The sequence below is a fragment of the Salmo salar genome, chromosome 17 (genome assembly GCF_965601325.2).
Source record: "Salmo salar chromosome 17, fSalSal1, whole genome shotgun sequence".
NCBI classification, from domain to species: domain Eukaryota; kingdom Metazoa; phylum Chordata; class Actinopteri; order Salmoniformes; family Salmonidae; genus Salmo; species Salmo salar.
Genome location: NC_138307.1, coordinates 55,704,464 through 55,726,144, shown reverse-complemented (window position 1 = coordinate 55,726,144; position 21,681 = coordinate 55,704,464). Strand labels below are relative to the sequence as shown.

At 43.6% G+C, this 21,681-nt stretch overlaps 1 protein-coding gene across 1 annotated transcript in view; it reads right to left on the bottom strand.

The window, feature by feature from the left end:
• Window positions 1-4,087: 4,087 nt before the first annotated feature.
• The window catches only part of LOC106576178 (death domain-containing protein CRADD), a 34,851-nt gene continuing 17,257 nt past the window's right edge, over window positions 4,088-21,681 (bottom strand). The window contains exon 2 of the mRNA XM_014153154.3: window positions 4,088-7,305. Within this exon, the coding sequence (XP_014008629.1) occupies window positions 7,010-7,305 (296 nt within the window). The 3' untranslated portion in view covers window positions 4,088-7,009. The remainder of the gene's footprint in view (window positions 7,306-21,681) is intronic.

Here is a 21,681-nt window from a genome sequence, read left to right as displayed (position 1 = left end):
TGTCAACTGTGTTTATTTTCAGCAAACTTAACATGTGTAAATATTTGTATGAACATAACAAGATTCAACAACTGAGATATAAACTGAACAAGTTCCACACACATGTGACTAACAGAAATGGTGTCCCTGAACAAAGGGGGGGTCAAAAGTAACAGTCAGTATCTGGTGTGGCCACCAGCTGCATTAAGTACTGCAGTGCATCTCCTCCTTATGGACGGCACCAGATTTGCCAGTTCTTGCTGTGAGATGTTACCCCACTCATCCACCAAGGCACCTGCAAGTTCCCGGACATTTTTTTGGGGGAAATAGCCCTAGCCCTCACCCTCCGATCCAACAGGTCCCAGACGTGCTCAATGGGATTGAGATCCGGGATCTTCGCTGGCCATGGCAGAACACTGACATTCCTGTCTTGCAGGAAATCACACACAGAAAAAGCAGTACGGCTGGTGGCATTGTCATGCTGGAGGGCCATGTCAGGATGAGCCTGCAGGAAGGGTACCACATGAGGGAGGAGGATGTCTTCCCTGTAACGCACAGCACTGAGATTGCCTGCAATGACAACAAGCTCAGTCCGATGATGCTGTGACACACCACCCCAGACCATGATGGACCCTCCACCTCCAAATCGATCCCGCTCCAGAGTACAGGCCTTGGTGTAACGCTCATTCCTTCGAGGATAAACGCGAATCCGACCATCACCCCTGGTGAGACAAAACCGCGACTCGTCAGAGAAGAGCACTTTTTGCCAGTCCTGTCTGGTCCAGCAACGGTGGGTTTGTGCCCATAGGCGAAGTTGTTGCCGGTGATGTCTGGTGAGGACCTGCCTTACAACAGGCCTACAAGCCCTCAGTCCAGCCTCTCTCAGCCTATTGCAGACAATCTGAGCACTGATGGTCCTGCCGTACATACCTACACGTACGCTACGGTCACAAGACGCGGGCCTCCTAATTGTTCCTAGAATTTCTAAGCAAACAGCTGGAGGCAGGGCTTTCTCCTATAGAGCTCCATTTTTATGGAATAGTCTGCCTACCCATGTGAGAGACGCAGACTCAGTCTCAACCTTTAAGTCTTTACTGAAGACACATCTCTTCAGTAGGTCCTATGATTAAGTGTAGTCTGGCCCAGGGGTGTGAAGGTGAACGGAAAGGCTGGAGCAACGAACTGCCCTTGCTGTCTCTGCCTGGCCGGTTTCCCCTCTTTCCACTGGGATTCTCTGCCTCTACCCCTATTACAGGGGCTGAGTCACTGGCTTACTGGTGTTCTTCCATGCCGTCCCTGGGAGGGGTGTGTCACTTGAGTGGGTTGAGTCACTGACGTGGTCTTCCTGTCTGGGTTGGTGCCCCCCCTTGGGTTGTGCCGTGGCGGAGATCTTTGTGGGCTATACTCGGCCTTGTCCCGGGATGGTATGTTGGTGGTTGGAGATATCCCTTCAGTGGTGTGGGGGCTGTGCTTTGGCAAAGTGGGTGGGGTTATATCCTACCTGTTTGGCCCTGTCCGGGGGTTTCATCGGATGGGGCCACAGTGTCTCCTGAGCCCACCTGTCTCAGCCTCCAGTATTTATGCTGCAGTAGTTTATGTGTCGGGGGGGCTAGGGTCAGTCTGTCACATCTGGGGTATTTCTCTTGTCTTTTCCGGTGTCCTGTGTGAATTTAAATATGTTCTCTCTAATTCTCTCTTCTTTCTTTCTTTCTTTCTTTCTTTCTTTCTTTCTTTCTTCTCTCTCGGAGGACCTGAGCCCTAGGACCATGCCTCAGGACTACCTGGCTTGATGACTCCTTGCTGTCCCCAGTTCACCTGGCCGTGCTGCTGCTCCAGTTCCAACTGTTCTGCCTGCAGCTGTGGAACCCTGACCTGTTCACCGGACGTGCTACCTGTCCCAGACCTGCTGGAACCCTGACCTGTTCACCGGACGTGCTACCTGTCCCAGACCTGCTGTTTTCAACTCTCTAGAGACAGCAGGAGCGGTAGAGATACTCTCAAAGATTGGCTATGAAAAAGCCAACTGACACTTACTCTTGTGTTACTGACTTGTTGCACCCTCGACAACTACTATGATTATTATTATTTGACCATGCTGGTCATTTATGAACATTCGAACATCTTGGCCATGTGCTGTTATAATCTCCACCCGGCACAGCCAGAAGAGGACTGGCCACCCCTCATAGCCTGGTTCCTCTCTAGGTTTCTTCCTAGGTTTTGGCCTTTCTAGGGAGTTTTTCCTAGCCACCGTGTTTCTACACCTGCATTGTTTGCTGTTTGGGGTTTTAGGCTGGGTTTCTGTACAGCACTTTGAGATATCAGCTGATGTAAGAAGGACTATATAAATACATTTGATTTGATGGAGGGATTGTGCGTTCCTGGTTTAACTCGGGCAGTTGTTGTTGCCATCCTGTACCTGTCCCACAGGTGTGATGGTTGGATGTACCAATCCTGTGCAGGTGTTGTTACACGTAGTCTGCCACTGCAAGGACGATCAGCTGTCCGTCCTGTCTCCCTGTAGCGCTGTCTTTGGCGTCTCACAGTACGGACATTGCAATTTATTGCCCTGGCCACATCTGCAGTCCTCATGCCTCCTTGCAGCATTCCTAAGGCACGTTCACCCAGATGAGCAGGGACCCTGGGCATCTTTCTTTTGGTGCTTTTCAGAGAGTCAGTATATAGGCCTCTAGTGTCCTAAGTTTTCATAACTGTGACCTTATTTGCCTACCGTCTGTAAACTGTTAGTGTCTTAACCGTTCCACAGGTGCATGTTCATTCATTGTTTGTTCATTGAACAAGCATGGGAAACAGTGTTCAAACCTACAATGAAGATCTGTGAAGTTATTTGGATTTTTTGCTGAGTTTGTCATTTAACTTTGAAAATGTATTACTTTTTATGTGGCATAAACACAAATAGTAAAAATGTTTTAATCTGATTAGGCTTCAAAAGTCTCATGTAGGCTACCTGCTCACATTCCTCCACTCCCCTCAAATATAATTCCTGCATCCAAACTGCGGCCATTCGATTAATCTGTTACAAAACACCAAACAGTTTAATGACATTCGGAGACTATAAAACCAAGCCTTTAATAATGAGTTGGGATACATTTTCGGTTTGTCGAGATTGTCAATCCAACAATCGAGTACGTCATACTTGATTGTGATGTTGAAAACGCAAACCATAATGAGCGTTCAAAGACGGTAATCAGTATGCAGTTATGCGTTGCTTATTGGTTGTGTGGTGCATTGGCACAGAAACCTGTTGGTGGAAATGTTGTTGTATTCGTTATATAAATATAGCTGATCACGTCTGCAGCTGGCTCTGATCGTAATGTAATGATACAGGCAGGAAGAGTGAGCTTGTCCGTGGTGATCGGCGATCCCTCAACCTTCTGTCCTGTTAGCCCTGTGTGGCATCAACTATCTCATCAAAAACAAAAATGCTGAAATGGTAGTCAATATTTACAATTATAAAACTCAGGGTTGCTACAATTCTTATTTATGGTGGTATTATGTTAGTCAATTTTATGAGGGGGTAAGCAATTTTTTTTTTTACAGTACCTTTCACATACTGTATGGGCCACAACCCTCTTCACGGTCACTAAAGACTAAATTGTAGTAACCTGCTTGTGCAGTGTTGTGACAACAGCAGCCAAAATGTCTCCCATTATTCAACACTCCCATCTAACAACTCCCCCACAGAGTTACCCAACATCCCTCCTCCCGTTCCGTCTGCACTAACACAAATGTAAGGCAAAATGCTTGGCTGGAGTGATGTCAGCGTGCAGCGTTCCTAAGAGCATCCGGGAATGTAGTAGACACAGTTGAGCCCTGGCTAGAATGCCCTTGGATAGGTCAGAGGTCACCGTGGCTTTGTCTCAACCAACCAGGAGATGGATTTACGCTCAGGCCACGTGGTTCATGGCCTGTGATCCTCTCAGGGGTCGTGATGGTGTCAGCGGACAGAGGCTGTGCGGGGTCTCTGACCTTCGCCTCCACAGCCACCACTCACCAACCAGACCAGCAGATGGCGTAGAGTGTGAAAGAGAAAGGGATGGTGAAAAAGATGGGGGTTGGATGTAGATCTCTCAAGAGGACTGCCACACAACTGGGTCGTAATCATTAGGGCACAGCCAAAACCAAGTGTTTATTATTGGACAAGTTCAGGGCAGGTAGTCCCTCCCAATTTCAGTCTTGTCTTCCGTCTGGTGGCTAATAAATACAAAGGCAGGTAGTCTTTCCTCTCCCCCTCTAGCCTTGCTCAGTGACTAGTGTTTTGTACTCTGTGACTATTTACATCACGTTTGATTAATTTCACTGCTGCCTACCTGTGCTAGCCTAGTTTCCCTGGCTCAGTGTTTCTGGGCCAGAAACAGAGCCAGGGAAACTAGGCTAGCACAAAAACAGATGTGAAAACTCCCTGCAGCGAGGTGTGCAAGTGTACGTATGCGAGTCCCCTAGTCCAAGACGGCACTTGAGTTGCACTTCAAAGCTTTCCCAGGAACACGGTGGCATTTCATTCAGAAAAAAACATCAAATGTAACAGACAATCATTTGTGTATATGACTGTGCTATGAATTACCTTAAGCCTATCATAAATGATCCTATTAAAGAATTATACTAGCATTGGCCGAGGCACAGACAGAACTCACACGTCGTGCAAGTCAGAGAAGAACGGGTGCTTTAAAATGTTCTCTCATTTACTTAAGACTAGTTACAGAATTTGTTTGGCATTAACCTTGCGGTCATGAACAGCAAGACACATGCAGATGAAACAGAGTATGGTCTTTGTTTTTACAACTAAACATTTGCAAATGAAACATCTTGTGACATGGCCCTACATTAAAGAAATCTCAACATGACATCAAGACCAATAAAGCACTACAGAAAATAGGAGGCAGTCACAGAAAAATGTTCAATCATAGTATGCCATTTGAAGAGGAAAACAAATCCCATTCCAGTTCCATCTTAGAAAGCTGGACAAATATAGGATGCTTTTTCAAGGCAAATCATACGCAAAAAGTACAAGGATATAGTTCATGTACAAACTCCAATTCCAGCTCCACTTTCAAAAAAACACGTGGTAAAAATCCTGGAGTGCGCTTGTTGGGCATGCAGCCTTGACCTTGAGGCATTTCCATTTTATAAAAACTGAGTGCAGTGGTGGCTAACCGTTGTTGCTGTCCATAAAATGTCCCTGATTCATTGTGACGTAATGTTGCAACAATATGTTGTGAAAATAACACTAGACGTTATGCAATTCCATGTCCATTTAAAAATACTATCAATGGATTTGTTTTCCACAGAGTGAATGACGCAACGCCATCGTGTTTGTTTACTTTTCAGGGTCTGAGTGACTGAGAAAAGGCCCGTCTTTAGGAGTATGTGTTTGTGTGTAGGCCTGCATGTTTTCAAAATCGGCTTATTCTAATCTTACAATAACAAATCAGTGTCCTCTGTCCTTGTACCTCCAGCCTGGCGTCAATCACCATCAACAGATACGGAATGTTAGTGATTATTCTCCTATCAAGTCTAGTGACAGTCAAACAGTACACAAGAGTTTCCCCCAAATAAAACACTGGAAATCATGTGTATTACAGAAAAGAGAAAAACAATTATGCTAAGCATTGAATTACTCTAAACTGAATATTAACTTTATTAATCTTACATTTCCCTACTACTACAACACACACACAGTGCCAGGCCATTTTTTTTAATATATTTTACCTTTATTTAACTAGGCAAGTCAGTTAAGAACAAATTCTTATTTTCAATGACGGCGTAGGAACAGTGGGTTAACTGCCTTGTTCAGGGGGCAGAACGACAGATTTTTACCTTGTCAGCTCAAGGATTCGATCTTGCAACCTTTCGGTTACTAGTCCAACGCTCTAACCACTAGGGTACCTGCCGACATCTCGCTCAGGGTTTCTGTTAGCCGGTAATAGCTGGCTTTTGGCCTATACATTTTTTGTTGTTGAAAAGCTGAAATAAAATTGCCCTGGTCAATTGTCCTGGAAAATAGAAAAAATCCCATTGCGAAATAATGCTTTTTAGCCTCTTCATTTGATGGAAATACCAGTTGGAAATACATTTGACTGGTCATATTTATCGTTCTCTAGGTCATTTTGCATAATTTAGTGGAATTAAGTTGGCAAAATGTGTAGGCTACAGTATATTTGTTATGCATCTTATTTATCACACCCGTACAGCATATAGATAGAGCCTTTGAGCTGCTGCCACGTCACACCACTTGGCAATGAGCTGGAGGCGCTATGCACGTCTTACCTTTCTTCAAAGTAGCCTATTAGATCTTTTTCTACATTTCTAATGGACATTTTCATCTCTGTCGCATGAAACCGCTTAAGTGTGTGGTGCCCTTTTGACAACGGTGTTTTCCCGCTACTTGCATTATGGAAGGAACGTTCATGAGTAGCCTACTGCCTTGTGGGCATTGCTGAGCTTATAAACGTGAAGAAATAATAGTTCCCCAGCATTATAAGCTAAACTTTCTGTTCTGTTGCGTCACTCTCATTGCTTTTAACATTGTTTTTTTTATGTAGCCTAAGCCTACTGGTTGTATGATTTTGGGCTCCATCTCACAACTGTCCCAGATTCGGTTTGGAATAGACTTTCTCAATAAACTGACCAATAGAATAGATGAACTATTCTACTATGGGGGATAGTAGATTGACAGGCTAGTGATGTTGCTGTTAGTTGTCTTGTTGGCTGAGGAAAACCAAATGTGGACAGTTATTATCTTCATTGTTGTATCCTCGACTTGCATGTTCTGTTAATATTAATTACCATAATCTAAATGTGATTTCTGTCATTCTGAGCACTGTGGGTGGACACCCTACCCAGGTTATGCATCCAATGCACATGGGTCCGGCGGATCTCAAATGTCTGGTAAAAAAAAAGTTGCTGGTCACACGTCCAGCGCCACATTTCCCTATCAGAAACCCTGGTCTGGCTGAGCTAATGGCTGTCATCCAATTAGGATTTCATCCATGATACATAGTGTCCTCCCCCCTCACTGGAACACCTCATCCAGGGTAGAGGGGTGGACGTCAGTGGACTGCAGGCTCTGGAGCAGCCTGCGGACTGTAGCGCTCCTCCCCTGGCTCTGCCTCCACTGGATCAGCCCTGCTAACACCTGCCCGTGCAAGCTCAGAGGGTGGTCGGCACGGCAACGATACAGCGCCCCCATGGAGAGGCCCAGGTCAAGGAGAACCGACTCCCACTCCGAACTGAGACGGGATGCCAGCCGGGACAACTGTCTGTCGGACGGGACTGCTTGGAGCGTCACCTCTGGAATGTTCCACTCATCTTTGGAAGGGAAGAAGGGAAAGGTTGTGGGTATGCATGGAAAGAGGGAAACACAGAGAAAAGAGATGGGAAGAAGAGTGAGGTGGAGGGAGAGAGAGAGACAGTATGAATGTCCATTTAATAAAACCATGTCCCTGATTCATTGTGACATAATGTTACAACAATAGGTTGTGAAAATAAGACTAGACGTTATGTAATTCCATGTCCATTTATTGGACATGAAAGAAAAAAAACAATACCATCAGCTAATTTGTTGACTGATAATGACCTCCATTTAGGAGAGAGCGAGATAGGCCTAGAAAACAGAGCGATATAGTGAGATATTGTGGTGTTCATCTGAAACGTGTTGCATAACAGAGGTGGGCAGATCAGGAACACAACCGCTGTTCCTGGAAATCACTTTTTATAATAGAGTCACACCAAAACCACATCAAATACCAGGTCATTCTCCTCTGGCTGAGAGGTGGGGAGATGCAGAGCAGGCAGGTTTAAAAATACATATTTAAAATTAAAAAAAAATATATAATAAAATAAAAAAGTTTAAAAAAATACTATATATATATATATATATAAAATAATAATAGTCCTCTAGACCTGGGCTATACACTTCTCCCCATGTTAATTTCTCTCCCTCTTCTTCCAACATGAATCTTCTTCTCTCCACAATATTTATCTATCACAAACCAGGTTTCCATCCAACCTTTTCATGCGAGTAAAGTACATGTCGGATAATAAAAAAAGAAAAAGAACGACAGCCCTGAAGAAAACAGCAAACGTTGGTTAAAAAAAATACTTTCCAAATGTCGACAAAACAAAATATGCTAGCTGGGATCATTTTGTGTCTAAAATGTATGGTGTGAGAAATGGTGGTGGAAATGCCTTTGTACGCAAATATTGATATAACAACCAGTCATAGAAGTAAACTTGGAGTGACGCGGTATGGTCTGTGGTCCTCCCACTACAGCTCAGGAAAGCCTACAGTTTATTAGGTTACAGATGAAATAAGTTATGATGAACTTCACAGGGGGGTGAAAGTGCACAGTGATGAGCTTGATGGTCCTTTCCAATAAATATTGAGGGTCTTATTCTGGTGACATGATGATCAATGCTTGACAGCCATTTGACAAATGAAAATAATCTTGCCCTTTTGTCCATAATAATCTCATAATGTAGGCTGGCCTACCTACACTATCTGAGAGCTGTTGACTAGAGCACACTTGCCAAGACCAGTGGTCACATTTGCTTTGTGTGCCAAAACCATCAGAGTTGAAAACCCATTTAACTTGTATTTTTTATTTGGCATATGGGAATTTAACCGCAAACGGTAAAAAAAAAAATGATGTGCACTGTGCTACGTCATCACGCACAACCTTTTATCCGCAACAAGTCAATCTGATGGAAACAAGTCTGCTGGGAAAACGTCCATATTGGTTTTTATGCAGATTTTAGAATATCTGCATGAAAAAAAAATCGGTCGTCAATTGGACGGGAAAACTAGCTTGGAAACCACAGTTGAGTATCCAAAGCCAATCTCTCTCTCCCTCTTTCTGGCTGATGGGAATGGGATATCGTAGATGTGGCTTGAGCGCTGCAGTCGACTCGCTTCAAAATACAGCCAGTTGTTTGTCACCTATGGATGGTCTTCTTGCCCAGCCGGTAAGGGGCTGAGGGTAACTGTCCTTGGAGAGGGTTTCAAAGGGTGCACACAGAGGTGACTGAGGTGACATGGTAAACAAACATGCTTTGGGGACAATTGTATATAATACATTGTATGAATAGAGCAGGTCAAGGTCTGGCCATGTGCCTTCAGTTTGGCAGGTATGGTGGAACCAAGGACAGATGGATGTGGGGCTGTCATGAGACAGTATAAAGGAGGTGTATGGTCAGTGAGTTTGGGGCAGTACGGTGAGTCAATAGCCCATCAGTTGTCTCTCCTCCGCACCCTATTCCTCTTTCCCACGCTCTCCTCCCTGCTTAGGCCTAGATCACCAATTCCCTCCCACTACAATCACGCTCTCCTTCCCTTCCACAATTCAATCTATCCTCCGTGCCTCCGTCTAGTTTTAGGAATGTTTTGCTCTCCTCCCTCAGTCTACCTCACTCTCCCTAAACTCGGTGCTGATCGTGCCAGTTGCCCTCTTGACCCCTCAGACAAAAGGGATCGCTGTGCTGGGCTGTGACTGCACTCCGAGCCCCCATACAAGAGAGGATTTCATAACCCTGCCCAACTCATCACAGACTGCGCATGTACACACACACACACACACACGTAATGGGGATTTTCCAGGTGAATAAAAGAAGTCACAGAAAGTAAATCAATGTGGTTTAATACAAGTTGCAATAGGGAGACACCTCCAGCACAGAAGCACAGAAGCAGGCCCTTATATTCTAATCTCACAGCACCAATGTTCTGTAAACACCCACCGAGAGGCTTGTAGGAAGTCACAACATCAGCTGCTACAGAATCACAGTGTCCCAGAAAACAATAACAATCGGTGTCCTCGTACCTCCAGTCTGGCATCAATCACCATCAGATAACATTCCATATCAAGTCTAGTGACCAACTAGTACACAAATGAGTGTCCCAAATAAAAACAAAACACTGGAAATCATGCATATTACACAAAAGGAAAACATACAGTGGGGGAAAAAAGTATTTGATCCCCTGCTGATTTTGTACATTTTCCCACAAAGAAATGATCAGTCTATAATTTTAATAGTAGGTTTATTTGAACAGAGAGAGACAGAATAACAAAAAAAAAACAGATAAACATGTCAAAAATGTTATAAAATGATTTGAATTTTAATGAAGGAAATAAATATTTGTGACCCCTACGCAAAACATGACTTAGTACTTGGTGGCAAAACCCTTGTTGGCAATCAGAGGTCAGACATTTCTTGTAGTTGGCCACCAGGTCTACACACATCTCAGGAGGAATTTTGTCCCACTCCTCTTTGCAGATCTTCTCCAAGTCATTAAGGTTCGAGGCTGACGTTTGGCAACTCGAACCTTCAGCTCCCTCCACAGATTTTCTATGGGATTAAGGTCTGGAGACTGGCTAGGCCACTCCAGGACCTTAATGTCCTTCTTCTTGAACCACTCCTTTGTTGCCTTGGCCGTGTGTTTTGGGTCATTGTCATGCTGGAATACCCATCCACAACCCATTTTCAATGCCCTGGCTGAGGGAAGGAGGTTCTCACCCAAGATTTGACGGTACATGGCCCCGTCCATCATCCCTTTGATGTGGTGAAGTTGTCATGTCCCCTTAGCAGAAAAACACCCCCAAAGCATAATGTTTCCACCTCCATGTTTGATGGTGGAGATGGTGTTCTTGGGGTCATAGGCAGCATTCCTCCTCCTCCAAACACGGCGAGTTGAGTTGATGTCAAAGAGCTCCATTTTGGTCTCATCTGACCACAACACTTTCACCAGTTGTCCTCTGAATCATTCAGATGTTCTTTGGCAAACTTCAGACGGGCATGTATATGTATTCTTGAGCAGGGGGACCTCGCGGGCGCTGCAGGACTTCAGTCCTTCACGGCATAGTGTGTTACCAATTGTTTTCTTGGTGACTATGGTCCCAGCTGCCTTGAGATCATTGACAAGATCCTCCCGTGTAGTTCTGGGCTGATTCCTCACCGTTCTCATGATCATTGCAACTCCACGAGGTGAGATCTTGCATGGAGCCCCAGGCCGAGGGATATTGACAGTTCTTTTGTGTTCCTTCCATTTGCGAATAATCGCACCAAATGTCACCTTCTCAACCAAGCTGCTTGGCGATGGTCTTGTAGCCCATTCCAGCCTTGTGTAGGTCTACAATCTTGTCCCTGACATCCTTGGAGAGCTCTTTGGTCTTGGCCATGGTGGAGAGTTTGATTCTGTGGACAGGTGTCTTTTTTTTTCTTTTTTTTTTACAGGTAACAAGCTGGAGTTAGGAGCACTCCCTTTAAGAGTGTGCTCCTAATCTCAGCTCATTACCTGTATAAAAGACACCTGGGAGCCAGAAATCTTTCTGATTGAGAGGGGGTCAAGTACTTATTTCCCTCATTAAAATGCAAATCAATTTATAACATTTCTGACATGCGGTTTTCTGGATTTTTTGGTTGTTATTCTGTCTCTCACTGTTCAAATAAACCTAACATTAAAATTATAGACTGATCCTTTCTTTGTCAGTTGGCAAACGTACAAAATCAGCAGGGGATCAAATACTTTTTTCCCCCACTGTAAATAAAATTAAACAATGCTGATCTATCTTAATTTCCCCAACACACACACACACACACACGGCCAGGCCCATGACACATCTGGCGAGCTAATAGCCGTCATTCGATTAATGGACAGTTGAGAATTCACTGAGGCGTAAGGAGGGCAACACACAAACTGACCCCCGTTCCCCTAAATGATATGGCCAAGCAGCTCAGAGGGACAATTAGGATTTAACCCATGATCATCCATCCATGCTATCATCCATGCCGTCATACGCTTTGGGAATCCAACATGCTGAGAAGAAACGTCAGAGTTTGAGCTAATACTCCTATAAGCTGGAGTAGGGGGGTTCCGGGTCCAAAAGGTCACAGGAGGTCACGTGTCAAGTTCCCAAAAGAGTGGCTGACAGAACTGCCAAACATGACACTGCCGGTCACTGATTTACAGTTAATGAGAGTAGGCGTTCTAATGCTCCTGCTGGGAGATTGCATCTGATAGTGTGCGGCTACTTTCTTTTTCAAAGATCTTTCATTGATCAACATTTCTTACTATTGAACAAGGGGCCTCATGGGATAGCTAGCAGCTGACACACTAGGCTAAGCAACTCAAACTTGGGTAACAACGCCCGGGAACACCTTTAACAGTGTCACAGGGGAGACAGTAGAACTCTGAAGTACATCATGTTCCCTAATGCATGCCAAGAAAGGTTCAGCACAACCAAGCCAGGCCTTCATCTGTTCGCTAACAAAGGGGACACACAAACACAGAGGGAGGGCAAACGGGGAGAGATACTGACAGGGCTGTGTGAGAGACCCTTTTTTCCCCTGAAAACCCATTTGCTGAAAGGCGCGTAGGCTAACAGTTAAGATGCTAGGAGCTTTTGAGAAATAGGCCTTCACTGGAGAGAGAGAGAGAGAGAGAGAGAGAGAGAGTAGGTCGAGAGGGAGAGAGAGCGAGAGATTGTAACCAAATAAGGAGCTATTGGAGAAAAAAAAAAAAATGACGAAACTGAACACTTTTCTAGGAATCGCCTCTTTATGAGAAGAACAGGCGGTCTAACCTTACCTTCTCTCACACTGAGGAGGAGGGGGCAGAGCACGCTGACGTGTAACTGAAATAAACCAGAGTATTTGGAAGTGTATGAGGCCATTGGACAGTAGTCCCAGTAGGTAATGCGTGTGTAGCGATGCCAAGTTCATTCTACATAGTAAAAACCCAACATCACCACACTGTTTCCATATTTTAATAACCAACTAACTCAGATCCAGTCATCTAAGTTCAAATAGTCCCATTCATTTTGTTCAATTCCATTTTTATCTCAGTTATTAGCGCCTACACTGCAACGTAATAACGAAGGGATGAACGATGACAAAGCCTTAAATCCAAACCCTGAGTAGGCAAAGAAAACAATCCAAAAAAGGTACAGGACTCTCGCCAAACTACCTTGTTCATGGCTAGACAGACCGACAGAGACAAAGTGAGTAGGAGCAATGTGTGTGTGTGTGTGTGTAACCCCTGTATGGAGGCCTAAAATAATCATGCTTTTCTCCTCTAGCTCAGAGGGCTGTTTCCAGGAAAGTTTCTCGTGTCCTCATGTGACTGATGCCTTGTCAGGACACAAATGTTTGGTGCTGCCTTTTAAAAATGGTTTTATCTTAGTTAAAATGACTTCATGGCAACCAGTGCAGCTGTGTGTTGCCAATTTGGGCACAGTTGGCCATTTAAACTAGTTCTGGCCCGTACAAGCAGCTTATTAAACTATTCAGCACAATGTACTGTATGTTTGTAACAACTGCATTTAAAATGTAGCCTCCACAATAATGCTTTTTTTATCCCTCTCAATTTAAAGTTAAGTTCTTGTTTTTCAATCAACCAACAAAGCACATTCCACATTAAAGGATGACTTAAAAAAAAGAAAATTGGGGGGGGGGGGGGGGGGGCGGGGGAACAAAAATAAATAACTTGCAGCAGCACTATCAAGGTTCTTATTAGCCATTTCCAGCCTTAGCTGAGACGACGAGTAAATCTTTAGTTTTTACAGCACCTTACACAACATGTATCTGCTCATTTCCCTAATCACCCCATTCACTCTGTCCAGTTTGAAATATAGTTGCGTAGTGGAGACCAGAGTCTATCAAACTTGGCTTGTCTCTTGCGGAGGTCATAAGTGAGCTTTTCAAGAGGAAGAAAATCAATAATCTGGTCAATCCACATTTTAAAATGTAGGAGAAGTATTAGAAGCCCACAATAGAAGAATACATTTCTTAGCAAAGTATGTGATAGTCATCAACACATTTTCTCTGTCAGGATCAAGAACAAAGTCCTGCTGGGCATTAAGATAGATAGAAACACAGGGTCATATCAAACTGTACATCTAGTATTTTCTGTGCAGCAGTATGTATAGATTGCCAAAATCTGGCACTCTCTACAGCTCCAAAATACATGCATATAGGTTCCACTTTCAGAGGTACATCTTTTACAGTTAGGAGAAATGTCTGTTTCATTCTATGGAGTCTGAGTGTAATAAAATTTGTACAAAAATGTGTAATTAGATTCATTTTTACATTAGTAGAGGAGCAGTATACCCTGTCGCAAACCTCCGCCCATGCCTCATCACTGATAGTCAGACCAAGGTCCTTTCCCAGATTATTTTCAAAGGAGTAAAGGAGGAGCCCCCTTTCTCAGAAGTCTATAGATATAGGAGATTTTGCCTTTAATGGATTGTGCTGTAGTAAGAAGGGTTTTATCTTCATTCAGCTGAGCTCTAAACCTCCACTTGGAAGTAAATGAGGAAATTACATGTCTAATTTCATATTTAAAAAAATTGGATCTTGGCACATTGAATTACCTGCAGAGCTCTTGAAAGGATTTCAGTGTAGTGGTTTTCTGATGAAATAGGTTTGAAAAAGGTCCTGATTCCTAGATGCCGCCAAAGATTAAAGTTGGCATCACTCAGGGCTTTTGGCAAGTCTGGGTTGCATACTATAGGCGAGTGAGAACATATTTGGGAGGAAATGCCCTGGTATTTCCTACAGTTCCTCCACGCTAGTAGGGTGCTGTAAATCACAAAAGGTTTTGGCTGTGTTGCCCACTTCACTAAAGTTATTAATGAATATAATTGAGTTTAGGGGCAATGAACCACAGGATTGGGCTTCTATCGGAATCCACGTTGAGTCTTGTCTGTTTGTGATCCATGTTAGCATGTTGCGGATTTGGGCAGACCAGTAGTACAATTGAAGGGAGGGAAGGGCAAGACCACCCTTAGATTCAGGTTTCGATAGAGTGGAGAACTTGATCCTAGGTTTTTTATTGCCCCATATGAATTTGTTGATGCTTTGGTTAGTTGTTTTGAAAAGGAAACTGAGATTGAACTATTTATTTCAGATGCTCCTGTGCCATCTAGGGAGGATGTTCATACGGATGACATGAATTCTTCCGACTAAGCTAATTGGGAGGGAGATCCAGGTTTGGAGATCGTTCTTGATTCGATCCAGGAGTGGAAGATAATTTTCCTTCAAAAGGCTATTCAGATCTGGTGTTCCGAAGACCACAAGGTATTGAAACCCCTGTGTCTTCTATCGGAATGGACAGAGCGTCTTCATAGAGCTGGTGAGTGTAAGATTGAGAGGGCAAACAGTGGATTTGTTCAAATGTATCTTATATATCTTGAAAACTTGCCATACTGAGCAATTGTGTCTAAAATGGGAGGGATTTCTCAGGGTTGGATATGTAGAGTGAGACATCAGCGTAGAGCGAAATCTTGTGCTGCAGGCCACCTGCAGAAACACCCATAATACTTGGATTGCTCCTTATCAGCTCTGCCAGAGGCTCCGCCCCCAACAAGTAGAGCAGGGGGGACAGCGAGCACCCTTGTCTTGTGCCCCGTCCCAAAGGGAATCTGTTAGAATTCAGACCGTTAGCAGTCACCATGGCATTTGGATTAGAGTATATGGACTTAATCCATTTAATAAAGTTAGGGCCCATATTGAACTTTTCTAAGAGTGAGAACAGAAAGCTCCACTCCATCCTGTCGAACGCCTTCTCAGCATCCAGTGAAGCCAGCAGGACAGTGGTGTGGAACGCCTTCTCAGCATCCAGTGAAGCCAGCAGGACAGTGGTGTGGAACGCCTTCTCAGCATCCAGTGAAGCCAGCAGGACAGTGGTGTGGAACGCCTTCTCAGCATCCAGTGAAGCCAGCAGGACAGGGGTCTTCTGTGTGTTTACTTGATCAATCATATCAAAAAGACTGAATGTTATCAGAAGAGTACCCATCTCTAATAAATCCAGTTTGGTCCGCTTTTATTATTTTCGGAAGAAGTGCTTAGTCTTTTGGCGAGCAATTTGTTAATTATTTTGTAGTCGAAATCCAACAAGCTTATGGGCTGGAAGGACGAGCAGGATAGAGGGTCCTTGTCTTTTTTGAGCAACACTAATGCGAGCTGTATGCATAGAGTCTGGGAGAGTTCCGTTTTTGCAAAAATCATCCAGCATTGCATGAAAATAGGGCTAAGCTGGGGCCAAAAAGCTTTGTAGAACTCTGGGGAATCCATCTGGACCTGGTGACTTATTAGGTGGCATGGAGGTAATTTCCTCCAGGACCTCCTCAGGAGTGAAGGCGGAGTTGAGATCATCTTGGTCGGTTTCTGATAGTTTAGTTAGTGAGATTCCCTCTAGGAAAGAATGGAGTTCTGCCTCCCTATTTTTTCTCTCAGAAGTGTATAGTTTGCAGTAAAAATCATACATTTAAATGTATCTTTTTTGGGTCATGTGACCTCGTCCTCTGCTGTTCGGATAGCCATGATTGTACGCTCTGACTTCTCTTTTTTTAAATTGGTAAGCAAGCAATCTACTCGGTGTATTGCTATACTCATGGTATTTCTGTTTAGTAAAGAACACTATTTTTTTATTTTTTTTATCTCCCGAGTATAGTCCAAGTTCAGTTTGGCTTTGGCTGCTTTAAGTTTACTCCAGGCGGTGCTGTCTGGGGATTGTTTATGTACTTTTTCACAGCATTCCAGCTCCCTATCAAGATCTAGCCTGTGTGCTTCCATTGCTTTTTTCTTAGAGGAACCATATGCAATTAGATGACCTAAGTGTTGCTTTGGCAGCATCCCAAATTGTGGCCGGAGAAACAGGAGTCTCTTTGTTGTCTTGTGTGTAGTTGTCTATCCATGTAGTTACCAATGTATGGAACGCTTCGTTTGATAACATGGAGGTGTTGAATTTCCAGCTCTTTGACTTCGGAATGTTTTTGCAGAGGTCAAAGCAGAGGTGGACAAAGGCGTGATCTGAAAGTGCTATTTGTCCGATTGTACACGTGGCTGAATTTATGAAAATCTTTTGGATAAAAATGTAATCTATACGGGACTAGGTGTTCTGGACATTAGAGTAGTATGTATAGTCCATAGATGAGCTATTAGACTCTCTCCAGATCTCTATCAGTCCCATCTCTTTAGTAAAGAGTTCAACATCTTTGCAGATCTAGGATTTGTGGAGGGGACTTGAGATGATTTGTCCAGGGTTGGGTTGAAGGTACAATTAAAATCTCCAGCCAGCACTCCAAAGGAAACACAATGCTCATTGAACAGGGTTATAATTTTTGACATGAAAGCAGGAGTATCTGTGTTAGGGGCGTATATGTTTAAGATGGTCACTGTAAGGGCAACCAATTACTAAGTTATCAAAATAAATCTCCCCTCCGGATCAGATATGTTTTTGTCAATTATGAATGGTACATTCTTATGGATAAGTATGGCTGTACCTCTACTGTTTGATTTGAAAGATGAGTTTGGCATGTTCAACATCACAGAGGTGTCTCTTGTAATAGCGTGATTTTTCCTTTTTTAGAGCACATAGTATCTTTTTCCGTTTTATTGCATGACCTAGACCATGGCAGTTCAATGTCAATAGATTTAAAGGTACTAGTCAACGTCATCGAACAGTAATCGAACTCTAGTGCAAGTCATCTCTGGGTAAAAGTGGATAATAGTTACAGCTGCGATCACAAAATAAAAGGTGTACATAAAAGAACAATCTCTGAACACCCCAGACGAGTTCCCAAACAACTCAACATATCCCGTTGGATCTATTACCCCCACGCTCAGTCTCAATTCTGTGTTCCGAAAAAAAAAAAAAAAAAAACAGGAACAGTTAGCAACGCACAACGTTTCCCCCTCCCCACCAAAGAAATGCCTCATCCTCTCCTCCCCGCATTGAGTAAGTGACAACGTAGCCCCCGTCCAGACCATATTAAAAAAGAGGGAGAAAATAAAATCAATAGCTTAGCCTACATAGGGCTAATCGTTTGGACCAAATAAAACAGAAATGTTGAGGCAAATCCTTAAGAGGGATCTATAGGATAAGTTGTTCGTTTTTATTAAAACGTAATATCAACAGGATAAAATTGACACATTGAGCTGGTCGTTAGTCTGTCGATTACGACACATTTACAGACCTATCAATGGTGGAGGCCTATGTGAAAATAACTACAAATAATTTAAAAAAAGGGGGGAAATAAAAGTAGTCTGAAACGTTAGTAGGCCTAGGTTAGGCTGTTGAGCCTATCCCGCTCAGCAGCCTGAAAATATAAATTAGACGGCTATAATGACATTTAGCGGGGCGGGTGGGTCTTTGGATGGCGGCTATATGTTGACTTACCTCCATTAGTAATAACAGTAATCGCTTTTAGTCATTGGTCCATTTCTCAGTGACCAGGATTGTCCTTCGAACTACTTTTGCCTCTTCGGGAGTTCTGAAGTGTCGCAGGGCTCCTTGGTGAAGAATCCTGAGCTCGTTTGGGTATTTGAATCCCCTAAAGATGCCTCGGTCAATGGAGTATTTCTTCACCTCGTCAAACTGTCGGCGCATTCCAGCCGACAGGTCCTGGTGTAAAGTGAGTTTGGCGTTTCCCACCGTAATGATGTTGATTTGGGTACTACAAAGGCATTACTACGACTCAACGGTCAAGTGGAATTTAACTCATGACTGCCAGTGTGACAGTAATACAGTCACCGCAACAGCCCTAGCCAGGACCAGCTTAAATGTTTTATTCAAAATATTATTCATGGGGGGATCACTTTATGCAATCGCCATGTCAGATTTTAAAATAGCTTTTCGGCGAAAGCACATCTTGCAATATTCTGAGTACATAGCTCAGCCATCACAGGCTAACTATTCAGACACCCGCCAACTTCGGGGCAACCTAAACTCAGAATTAGTATTAGAAAAATTGTATTACCTTTGCTGTTCTTCGTCAGAATGCACTCCCAGGACTGCTACTTCCACAACAAATGTTGTTTTTGTTCCAAATAATCCATGTTATGTCCAAATGACCCCGTTTTGTTCGTGCGTTCAGGTCACTATCCAAAGGGTAATGCGCGAGCGCATTTCCAGACCAAATAATTCAAAATGTTGCATTACCGTACTTAGAAGCATGTCAAACGCTGTTTAAAATCAATTTTTATGCTATTTTTCTCGTAAAATAGCGATAATATTCCAACCGGACAATGTTGTATTCATTCAAAAAGGAAGAGAAAAAATCGCGAGGTCTCGTGAACCCGCATCTCCAATCTCTCTGTCACCAGGCAGTCCACTGACAAACTGTGCTCCTGTTATCTGCCCAGAGACAGGAGACGCCTCAATCCGCTTTCTGAACGCTTTAGAGAGCCAATGGAAGCCTTGGAAAGTGTCACGTAACAGCTCAGATACTGTAGTTTCGATAGAGAAGCAACAGAAGGATTACAAATTCGCAGACAGGCCACTTCCTGCTTGGAATCTTCTCAGGTTTTTGCCTGCCGTAGGAGTTCTGTTATACTCACAGACACCATTCAAACAGTTTTAGAAACAGAGTGCTTTCTATCCAAATCTACTAATAATATGCATATTCCCGTTTCTGGGCAAGAGTAGTAACCAGTTTAAATCGGGTACGTTTTTTTATCCGGCCGTGAAAATACTGCCCCCTATCCCAGACAGGTTAAGAAAGGCGTTGATGTTTATGGTTAGGTACACATTGGTGCAACAACAGTGCTTTTTTTGCGATTGCGCTTGTTAAATCACCCGTTTGGCAAAGTAGGCTATGATTCAATGATAAATTAACAGGCACCACATCGATTACATTCAACGCAGGACAAGCTAGATAAACTAGTAATATCAACCATGTGTAGTTAACTAGTGATTATGTTAAGAATGATTGTTTTTCTAAGATACGTTTAATGCTAGCTAGCACCTTACCTTGGCTCCTTGCTGCACTTGCATAACAGGTAGTCAGCCTGCCACGCAGTCTCTTCATGGAGTGCAATGTAATCGGCCATGATGGTGTCCAAAAATGCCGATTACCGATTGTTATGAAAACTTTAAAATCGGCCATTCCAATTAATCGGTCGACCTCTAGTCTCTATAGTAATGTCCTTTGTGAATTTCAGTGAAAATAGTCAAATGGACCGACTTGGGGAGAAAAAAAGTACTTCTTCCATCCCAAGTCAAGCACTATGCACACTGGATGAACTGGTTAGATTATGCTACGCTCCAAAATGTCTATCCATGAGTCTGGGAGAGAATGTATAGCCCTAGGCCATGCTGTTGGTTCATTGATTGTGCAGGGCTGCTTACAGTTAGCAATTTTGTATTTGAATAGCCTAGTAATAGGGATTTTTTTTATATTTCCATAATTAATTGAGTGACATTACCTTCAGCTATAGAGAATCTCACCACCATGCATTTCCATCTCCTCCTCGCTCTCCTTTATTCCTTTTTTGAGCAGGCTGTTCAGTGAAGTATGTTTTGTTGCGAACACGTTACTATTGGATGTTCCCAAACAGATTTCACTTGGTTTCCCAAATTAAGAACTGGGTAACTGCAGGAACAAGGATGGCGAGACAAAGGCATACAGAGTTTGGGAGGAACATCACCTGTTGGGCAGCGAGAGCTTGCTCATCAAACAGTGGTTGGTGAGTGGAGTGAAATAACTTATTTACTTCTCAGCTGCTCATATTAAGTATATGCTCTGCTATAAAAACAGAAGTAGCCTACAAAACAAACCGGTGGGAAGGCACAGGGCCTCCATTCACTATTTGAGTGCATACAGATGTCTTTTCCCCCCTTCCCTGGTTCCAGATAATGGGTCTTTCTAAATCCAAAAAGGTGTGGGGGGCTGCCTTAAACGACATCCACGTCGTCGGCGCCCAGGGAACAGTGGGTTAACTGCCTTGCTCAAGGGCAGAATGACAGATTTTTACCTTGTCAGCTCGGGGATCCGATCCAGCAACCTTTCGGTTACTGGCCCAACGGTCTAACCACTCGGCTACCTGCCACCCCATAGCCACTCATGCGCACTGGCTCTGTAATGGGAAAAATATCCTTTACATTTTATTCAACTCATTCTGTTCACCTGAAATTTATTTTCTTCATATGATCATTTTTCTTTAGACTGGACTAAAATAAATAATGGATTTAATGTGATGGTGTATATTAAAATGATTTAGACTTTTTTTAAATGTAGATGTACCAAAGGCAGCTTGTATGTGTGGAGGCCTGGAGATGCTAAACCTGTTCATGTTAACTAACGGTCAATTAACCTTGAGACAGGAAGTCTTTTGCAGGACAATAACCGTCTGACAAAAATATCATGACCACCACAGCCCTAGTCCTGGCCGTGTGATTGGTCGCCTGGCTACCACTGAGCGGAGCAGCGGGCCTCTGACTTTAATGTTTCACCTTTTGAACGGGAAGACACTCCTCCTGCCAAGATTCCTGGAAAGCAGACAGCAGGCACTAAAGGAGAGGGGGGGCCACCCTTGGCAACGCACGGCCAAGGGAAACAAGGCAGCAGCACAAGGCGCTCTCCCTCTCGGCCTGTCACAGCCTGAATTTACTGCTCTTCATCAGGCCACAGCCGCACCTCTTTACTCCCAGTCAGGGAAGCCTCAGACTATGGCCTCAGCGTTAACTCTCACTATACAATGCCTTCCAAGTTTACAGCTTTAACTCGCACTATACCCTCCATGAGACAAATAGATAAGCTCCTTCTAAGAACTAGCTACAAGAATACAGTTAAATTCTCACGTTATCATGCCCTGGCTAAACGTGCCAAATAGCCTAGATAAGGTCCTTCTAAGAACAAGCAACAATGACTTAGCAATAATATATTTTACTCTCACTTTACAATGCCCTAA